The sequence below is a fragment of the Gloeophyllum trabeum genome, assembly GCF_000344685.1.
Source record: "Gloeophyllum trabeum ATCC 11539 unplaced genomic scaffold GLOTRscaffold_00046, whole genome shotgun sequence".
Taxonomy (NCBI): domain Eukaryota; kingdom Fungi; phylum Basidiomycota; class Agaricomycetes; order Gloeophyllales; family Gloeophyllaceae; genus Gloeophyllum; species Gloeophyllum trabeum.
In genome coordinates, this window is record NW_006920455.1 from 1 (window position 1) to 9,581 (window position 9,581).

General features: G+C 52.9%; 3 protein-coding genes across 3 annotated transcripts; 2 read left to right on the top strand and 1 right to left on the bottom strand.

Moving 5' to 3' along the window:
* Positions 1 to 622: 622 nt before the first annotated feature.
* GLOTRDRAFT_134205 (uncharacterized protein) lies at positions 623 to 1,545 on the top strand (the record flags this gene model as incomplete). The annotated part of the gene is made up of 3 exons (XM_007873196.1): positions 623 to 775; positions 854 to 1,004; positions 1,088 to 1,545. 3 exons carry the CDS (start codon positions 623 to 625, stop codon positions 1,543 to 1,545), a joined length of 762 nt encoding a protein of 253 aa, XP_007871387.1.
* A 313-nt stretch (positions 1,546 to 1,858) lies between these two features.
* GLOTRDRAFT_97197 (uncharacterized protein) lies at positions 1,859 to 6,526 on the top strand (the record flags this gene model as incomplete). The annotated part of the gene is made up of 8 exons (XM_007873197.1): positions 1,859 to 1,947; positions 2,013 to 2,783; positions 3,020 to 3,292; positions 3,343 to 4,155; positions 4,230 to 4,326; positions 4,381 to 4,776; positions 4,842 to 6,042; positions 6,129 to 6,526. 8 exons carry the CDS (start codon positions 1,859 to 1,861, stop codon positions 6,524 to 6,526), a joined length of 4,038 nt encoding a protein of 1,345 aa, XP_007871388.1.
* A 432-nt stretch (positions 6,527 to 6,958) lies between these two features.
* GLOTRDRAFT_134208 (uncharacterized protein) lies at positions 6,959 to 7,411 on the bottom strand (the record flags this gene model as incomplete). Its single annotated transcript, XM_007873198.1, has 3 exons — positions 6,959 to 7,165; positions 7,218 to 7,292; positions 7,361 to 7,411. The coding sequence occupies 3 exons, from the start codon at positions 7,409 to 7,411 to the stop codon at positions 6,959 to 6,961; spliced, it is 333 nt and encodes a 110-aa protein (XP_007871389.1).
* Positions 7,412 to 9,581: the final 2,170 nt, after the last annotated feature.

Consider the following 9,581-nt stretch of genomic DNA (forward strand, 5'->3'; position numbering starts at 1 on the left):
CTCCATCGTCCAATCACAACGTCACACACAGCCGAGGGATTAAGATTACATTCTATAGCTGTATTCTGAAGGGATCATCGCAGCATAGCTATCGTCCCGGGACGATAGGTACCGCATATCTGTAGTGCCAATACGTGGTAGCTACCGTCCCGAGACGATAGCTAGGCATACACTGGTATGAGTGGACATGCATGCTACCGTCCCGGGACGGTTGATGACCACTGTGCGGCATCTGATGCTACCCCTCAACCGTCCCGGGACGGCTGCGTGCTTATCTACTCACCCCTGCGTATGCCTGGTTATCGTCCCGGGACGATAGCTACCACGTATTGGCACTACAGATATGCGGTACCTATCGTCTCGGGACGGTAGCTGTGCTGCGATGATCACCACTGTCCCTTCAGAATATAGCTATAGAATGTAATCTTAATCCCTCGGCTGTGTGTGACGTTGTGATTGGACGATGGAGGATACAATGGAACGTATAGGAAAGATGCCTCCCGTACATAGTCCGATGGTCCATTGTCACGGCACACAATGGGTTGCGCACAGCGCCCCTTTACGTTCGGCGGAGGATAAAAGCAATAGTCGTGGCATCCGTCACGCTTCAATAATATTATCCATGTCTGCTTATCCGTATGTGACGCGGCCTTCCGCGAGCCCGCCGCCCATCGAGTCGGTCGTCCTTAATTGCATTACATGCGGCGCGGATGCTTCGATCTGGTGCATGGGATGTCGTCTCGCCACTTACTGCTGCAGTACTCATCAACAGCAGGTGCGCCTCATGCACGAAACTCCCTCTCGAACATTTTGTGTGTCTGACATCTATTGCCTTACTATTGATACGCTGCAGGACATCCTTCGACACCATCCGGACTGCCATCGAATGGATTTGATGGCCACATACATCGAGTTCCTTGAAGACCGACTGGCGCACATGCCAGACCAATACTGCGGCATCGAGCACTTAATGTGCGTTTATATTCCCGGCGGGCCGCGTCTCGGTACGTTCGCTTTCCGCTTCGTATAGTGCGTCCAACTCATGCTCCGCGGGCCGTTATTGGCAACTGCGCGTCGATCTCGGCAGGCGCCCTTCAATCGATCTCGATCGCATTTACGAGACGAGTGGGCCGCCTTCTCACTGGCCCGCAGTGGATGACACCCGACTTGACCGCCACATTCGGACACGCGACAACGCTCTCTGAAACAATCGCTCTTGGACCGTCCGGCGCACGACTCCCACACGCCCTGCGCTTCTGGATCAGTCTCGACGCCAACTCCTTGCGCAGACCAGACGACCTCAACCAGACGGTCTTCCGCCTCGTCCAGGGCCGTATCACAGTTCTCTACGGCTCCGTCGTTATCGCCCGTTGCGCGAACCGCGTCGGCTTTACCTACGTTCATTCAGACGTTCACAGTGACTGGGCGACGTTTACGTGGTTCATGACCACCATGGCCTGGAATCGCCCTCGCCTCGCTAGCTTGTTGCAGAACAATCTCGTCGCATTCTTGAACTCTGGACTTCCTGAGCCATCTGCAAGATAGCTCTCCCACTAGGTATGTCGCCCCTTTGCTGCATTGCTAGCAAACACTCATGTCATGGCGTTTGCTCAACATTTATTAGATGCCGCATCGTCTATGCAAATTATATCTGGGAATAAATAGGCTAAGTGGCCCTGACATATTATGTCCGCTGGGCTGCCACACTCGACGATCTGAAACTCAGAAGCGGCGATCTGTACTTAGGGTTCCGGTTAAGATTACATATATCGCCGTCTTATAATGTACCGTGTCCCCCCTTAATTCATTCATATATTTCTCTCCTCCTTTGCAACTGCTGTCTGCACGTCTTCCAAGCATGAGCGCATTTATCGAACTCACCAATCCCAACACCCAGGAAGTCACTGACCTACAACAGGACGATGATGTCCAGACCAATGATCTGCAGTAAGTGTACTAATCTGTCATGCCCTTCCTGTGATGCACATCATCTTTAATATACACAATTGTAGACATACAGACGGACTCTACAGGGATGAGGACCTGTGTCCCTCTGACGCTGCTGCCTTCGACAACCGCATCGACTTCAATGCGGTCCCCGTCGGTCTCGCTGCAGGTCGACACATCGGTCAGGACGCCCTGAATCAGAGCATTACTGAGCGCCACGCCGAGGAGTCTGACGAAGCCAGCTTCGAGGCGGCACGTCTCACCCAGGTCCCCTACGAGAAACTGGAGTCCTGGTTTAACAAGGGCAACGATGCGGCAGCGATGAACATTCTCTTCAAGCGTTGGAAGACCGACCTTCTTTCCAACGCAAAGTATGTCCTCGCTCCCACTGACCCCTCTCTGCGGTTCTCCTTGGCTCGCAATAGCATCGACTACACCTGCGTCGTCGCAAAGTCCATCGGCTTCGAGGCCGTTATTCCAAACGACCACGGAGTGCGATGGCAATTCACTCTCGACCTAAGCAAGACTCACTGGACCTTTCCCCTCTCCAACGCATTCCTCGGCTTCGATCCTACTGGAGCCATGATGTACGTCGGCGCCGTCGGTGAGGAGCGCGTATGGATCGCCATGGCCCCTAGGGACTTCGTCGACGGTCAAGTGGCTCCTCTGAAGCCTGGCACTGGCGATGGGTCCACTCGCATGAGCATCCAACACTCTCGCGCAATCGTCCACTTCCTCATGTATGCCATGCTCGACGCCTTCCCCGGAACTCGCATCGGGGATCTCTATCCAGACCTCACCAGCCACACCGCCGTCATGAACGCATCCAATCTGGGGTAAGTCTCACACTTTATCACTCTCTCTCTCTACGTGGCCGTAACGCACACTCAATCGTCCGGGGACGATTGGGCATATATTTCTGTCCCCCCGGTTTTCAACGCCCAATCGTCTCAGGACGGTCGAGGGCCTTCCTTGCGCGACTGCTCACAGTGTCCCCAATCGTCCCGGGACGATTGCGCCCCGGTCTCGACATAACTCTCTGAATATTATCCGTTAACCTTTTGCAATGTAGATCAGACTCTCCCATCTTTCACTGCAACCTCGCCAAGATGCTTTGTCTGTCACAGAACATGCGTGCTAGGTGGGACTCTTGGATCGACAACGCCCCTCCCGGCTACACCGACCCTTGGATGCGAGACAGCCTCCCTATCGTCGTCGCCGTTGGCTACGGTCAAGACAACGAGCTCCTCGGTGAAGACATCCCCGCCGAACGCGCAGAATGGAAACAGTCCCGCCACTGGGACAGCGTCAGGTTCTTCAGCTTCGCTCTCGCTAGTCACTATAAGTACGTGCTCGCTTCCTCTTCTTTCACCTTCGCTCATCGTCCCCCCTCAGCGCCACTCAGGCTATTGGACAGATAGAGGTCATGACCCCCGGACTCGTCGAGTACGAGCACGGCCAGGTCTTCGACTGCGACGGCAACAGAATCTTCGACCTCGCACAATACGACACTGCTTTCGGTCCCGATGCTCACGGTCCTATCTACGACATTCATCGTAACTTGCTCCCCCGACGCTTCGAAAATCTCCACCAAAAGGACTGCGGCCTCCTCATGGATCTTCGTCGAGTTCAATCCCTCTTCGCTTCCTCCTTCTACGGCATGGACGACCCAGAAAGAGACATCGACACAGACGACGAAGACGGTCACATCTACGCCGGCAAATATCGCGGCCCAAAGATCTCCCTCTACCCACTCGCTTACTCTCGTCTCGCAGGTCACGCTTCCATCAACACCGTCTCTGACTCTGTCAAGAAAGACTGCATCGCTCGCGTCAACAACGCTTACGGTAAACCTTTTCATCAACCCCCTGGCTGGACTCTAGACACCTCCGTCGACCCCTCCGCAACTACTTTTATGAAAGGTTCAAAGACTCTCATCTACAATACCGTTACTCACTACGTTCGCCCTCGCGCCTCCTTCCATGAGGCTCAGCTCGGCCTCAACACCCGCCAGCTCGCTGGGGCTTACGCAGTCTCAGATCGTAACCGTCGCATCGCTCATAACACCGCTTCTCGCCTCCATGCTTGCCTCCCCCACGTCGCTCTCTCCCAAAGAATGTCCGTAGACGACCCTTGCATAGACCTCCGCTATGAGCAGACTTTCTGTCTCAACTTCGACCACCTCAAGGACAACATCACCCGCTCTACGTCAGTCTCATTTCCCATTCTTCTCTCCTCCCCCCTTACTCATCCTCCTCACCGGTTGCATCTTTGCCCTTCAGCGCCGCTTTTAACGTCGTCGTCCAGGTCATCGCTCACATGAATAAAGAAACGACACTGTCCGACATCTGCCGCAAATCCATCGTCTTCACTCCAGGTGTACGCTCCCTTCTCCTCTTTCTCTCCCCCTCCTTGGTCTTACATCCTTCACAGACTTTCCCAAAGATCTTCTCAGTCATGTCCTTCCCTGTCACCTCCCTTATCGAACGTCTTCGCCATCTCCTCGCTGTCCAGCAGAACAACTTCAACCTTCGCAAGGCCGTCCCTTTCTATTACATAGAACTCATGTCCGTCCTAGAGAGGGCTCTCAACTTCTGCCACACAGGTTCCGTTCGCGTCATCGAGCGCAGACTCATGACCGCACTCTGGACTGGTCTCGCCCTCGTCAAGGACGGCCCCCCTTGCCTCAATCCTCTCCTCATCTCTCTCTCTCTCGGCGACAGAACTGCCATCACTTTCTCCCATGACCGCTGGCCCACTCAGGATCTTTTCCCGGCCCTCGCATCTGGTCGCGCTCAATCCCTTACCTATGGTAACGCTCACTTCGAGGTTTGTTTCCCTCCCCCCCCCCCTTTCCCATCTTTCAACTTCTCCTCATCTATTCCCTATCTCAGCGCTACAGGTACATCGCTGCCGTCGAACATTCAATCACAGCCCGCAACAGTCACCTCTACTCCCATTTACCCAAGCCCCAACGCATCGCCCTCGCTGCCGCTTACATCTGGGCCATTGCTCTCGAGGAAGACATCATCGCCTACGTCGCTGCCGAAGTACTCAAGGCTTGGTCTCCTCATCTCTCCGACCCGTCCAGCGACCTCCATGACGACGCAGTTCGCATTTGCACCTCCATCCTCCCTGCCTGGAAAGCTTCCCCTTACCCCCTCTCCTGGGATAGAGCTTCCTTCATCACATCCCTCATTCAGACTCCTGGCTCGCCTCCCTGCTCCTCCATCCCCATCGCCTCCGACGCTGTTTCTACTACAACAAAATTCGCTCGCAGGCTCTTCGCAGAGGGTTCGCTTTCCCCTCCCCCTCTTATCAGGGCTCCCTTCCCTTCCTCGGGCTGGAGCGGTCGTCTCGTCCCCCCCATCGTCAAACACATCGTGCGCTCAAAACTTGACAGTCCTCTCACAGACGAGCAGTGGGTCGTCAAGACCTTCATCACCGTCCTCGACGATCGCAAGATCCACTACCTCCCCCATCATCGCCCTGCCACTGGCAGAGCGGGCCGTCCTGGCTCCGCCGTCTCTGTCTCTCACTGGATGTCCCTGGGCGGCAAGCACGATGTCTCCGACGACATCCTCACTCTCGATCCCAGACCGCCGCCCCCTCCCGAGGATCCCATCGCTGCTCAGGATACTCGCACTCCCTGGGCTATCTTCTCCTCCAAGATCAAGGACTGGCCAAAGTTCTTCCACAAGGAGATTCTCCCTTGCGATCTCAAGTGGGACACCAACACAATGGGTAAACCCGACAGAGAAACGCTCACCTACGAGACCTACGATTACTTCAGATCGGGCAAAGGTAAACTCACAATGCGCGACCCAGAAGTCAAACTCGCATTCTTCTTCGGCGCCCTCTTCGCAAAGCAAGTCCCCTTTCACAAGTTCTCCCAACCTAAGCTGCCCAAGTCCTTCGATTGGTCAAACAAGAACGCCGTCCTCAAGATGATTCGCGACGCTCCTTGGGAGAAGTATACACAGCCTGGCACTCGAGCAGGCCCTCCCTTCGCCCTTATGTTTCCTGTCTACATGCTCGCCTGCATCTCAAGGGACTCCCCCCTCCGACAGCATCTCGCGTCCACCGGCTACTTGGGTCAAGAGTGGACCAGAAAACATGGCAAGTCTCTCTTCTTCCCCCTCCCTCCTTTGATCCGATGCCTAATCAACCTCCCTCAATAGGTCATAAGGGTCTCAACTGTCGCGCCTTCATCAGAATGGGTCTCGCTCACGGCTCAGGCGCAAAGCTCAACGAGTCCGCCAGATTCACTGCTCACTCCCCCGGCGACGGCGAGTGGTCCTTCTACTCCCGCGCCCAGCTCAGGAACATATGGGCTTCATTCGAGTCCGATATGTCCACCATCGGTCCCTATCGCACCATCGTCAAGATCATCGGTAAGGATCGCGCTGACGCAATGGCCGCTCGTGGCGAGGTCACCCAACTCCCCTCAGAGAGTCTCGCCGCTCACGACGAAGACATAAGCGGCGACGACGACATTGAGCTCGCCCCCACTGCAAAACGCGCCAAGGCCTCTCAGTTAAGAGACCCTTCCAGCGCAAAGAAGCTCAGGACAACCTAGAGCTAGCTTTGTTGTTTTCATCCAGAGTTCATATGCTCCTTCCAATACTTTACTTGTCTCGCTTCTAGTTAGTCGCTCTTCAGACGTTTAATAATGATAATAGACTTATCCACTCCTGAATGCACCCTCGACCGTCCAAGGACGATTGCCCGTGGTTCTTGCTCCTATTCACATTTGTCCAATTCGCCACCCCAATAGTCCCAGGACGATAGCCCCCCACTTTCTGCCGCGTCGCATCCCTGAACTCACATTCATCATCACCTGCACCCCAACCGTCCCGGGACGGTTGCTGCCCACATTCTGCACCCGCGGTATTCGTGTTCTCTGACTCGTTGACTCGTTGTCTTCTCCTTCTCGCACTCGAACCGTCCTCAGACGATCCACCCTTCGCTCGTGCTCTCAGTCGTCACAACTTCAAGTGTCACTCGCAGGCTACCAGTACCCTATGTTATACTCCGTGCACGCATTCTCATCCCACTCAGCACCCTCTCGCTCCCCTTCCTGAAATGTCACACCTTGGTTTCGAGCCTTCACCCGTCCCACGTCACACAAGTCACTCTCTCGAAAGAACGTCGTCTTGCCACTATCTCTCTCCTTCACTTCATACACAACCTCGCCTTTCGTGTTGAATGCAACCCCCTGCTCCCTCCGCTTCAGATCGCGTTCAAGTCACTTCAACTCCATCACTCACCTGCACTTGTGCCTCAATCCACACAGGCGGATCTTCAGGATCTCCATATACTCGACACCCCACCCACTCTCCTGCCTGTCTCCATCGGTCAGCCACTCTGCCCTACCATTCGCTTCTTCCTTATTACTGATTTGCACTCTTACCTTGTGCCCGTTCCTTCTCAGAATCGGTTTCGGCGTTTTCTCGGAGAACATCCTCGCCTCTTCCTCTCGGTGTAGACACTGTTTTCCCCTCCCACTCAATCATTCCTCCCTCATGTTCACTTATATACCATTCTTCACCACTTTCATGAGGAGATTCAACATTTCAAACTCCGCTCTTTCACTCGCATCTGACAGGCCACCTCAATTCATAGATGTCTTTAAGTATTTACCAAACACACCAGGGCCCTCCATTCACTTTCTACGGATTTCGACTTGGAGTTAAATGTGATCAACTGATAACTCAGTCAGAATTCAACCGACTGAACCGACGCTTGTTGCACTCCCCTATTCCAGCCAGTACGAGTCTGATTCAGTATCCACCAAATACACCAGAGTCCTCCATTCACTTTCTATGGATTTCAACTACTGATTAAACATGATCAAGTGATTACTGACTCAGAACTGGAGTGCCTGTGATGCAAATTGTTGGACTCCCTTATTCCATGCATTACGAGTCTGATTCAGTAACCACCGTACTCGTCAGAGTCCACCGTTGAGTTTCTACTAATTTTGACGAGTGCGCAAGTGTGATCAAGGGATTACTGACTCAGATGTGAAGCGAGTGCGATGGGGATTGTAGGACTGCCCTATTACATCCATTACGAGTCTGATTCAGTACCCACCGTACTCGCCAGAGTCCATTGTTGAGTTTCTACTAATTTTGACTTGGAACAATATCTGATCAAGTGATTACTGACTCAGAACTGGAGCGCCTGTGATGGGGATTGTTGGACTCCCCTATTCCTTCCATTACGAGGCCAATGCAGTACCCACCGAACTTGCCACACTCCATCGTTGGGTTTCCATGGATTTCAACTTGCAATTATACCTCATCAAGCAATTCCTGACTCAGACGTGAAGCGACTGTGATTGGGATTGTTGTCCTCCCACATTCCGGCCATCACGAGTCCCTTTCAGAATCCACTGAACACACCACAGTGCCCCATTCAGTTTCTAAGCTTTTTGACTGGCAATTAATGTAATCAAGTGAATACTTACTCAGAAGTGGAGCGACTGTGATGGGGATTGCTGCACTCCCCAATCTAAACCGACACGAGTGCCTCTCAGTATCCACCAAACATGCCCGAGTCCACCGTTCACTTTCCATCGATTTCAACCAGCAATCAGATGTGATCACGTGATAACTGAGTCAGAATTGAAGCACCTGGGATGGGAAATGGTGGATTCGTCTATTCCTGCCATTCCGAGTCCTTTTCGATATCCACCGAACACCCCAGAGTACGCCGTTTACGTTCTACTGATTGTGAGTCATGATTAAATGTGATCAAGTGATTACTGACTCAGAATTGAAGCGACTCAATCGCAGCTTGTTGTACTCACCCATTGCAGCCATTACCAGTTCCATTCAGTATCCACTGAACATGCCAGGGTCCTCTGTTCACTTTTTACGGATTTCGCTTAGGAAATAAATATGATCAAGTGATTACTCCATGAGAACTGGAGCGAGTTTGATGAGGATTGTTGCATTCCTCTATTCCAGCCATTGTGAGTCGCCTTTATAATCCAACGAATATCCCAGGGTCCTCCATTCACTCTTGATGGATTTTGCATACGAAATAAATGTGACCAATTGATTACTCCATGAGAACTGAAGCGACTGTGATGGGGATTGTTGCACTCCCCTATTCCAGCCAGTACGAGTCCCTTTCAGTATCCACCGAACACGCCAGGGTCCTCCGTTCACTTTCTACGGATTTCGACTTGGAGTTAAATGTGCTCAAGTGATAACTCAGTCAGAATTCAACCGACTGAACCGACGCTTGTTGTACTCCCCTATTCCAGCCATTACGAGTCTCTTTCAGTATCCACCGAACACGCCAGGGTCCTCCGTTCACTTTCTACAGATTTCGACTTGGAGTTAAATGTGATCAAGTGATAACTCAGTCAGAATTCAACCGACTGAACCGACGCTTGTTGCACTGCCCTATTCCAGCCATTACGAGTCTCTTTCAGTATCCACCGAACACCCCAGGGTCCTCCGTTCACTTTCTACAGATTTTGACTTGGAGTTAAATGTGCTCAAGTGAATACTCCATGAGAACTGAAGCGACTGTGATGGGGATTGTTGCACTGCCCTATTCCAGCCATTACGAGTCCCTCTCAGTATCCACCGAACACGCCAGGGTCCTCCGTTCACTTT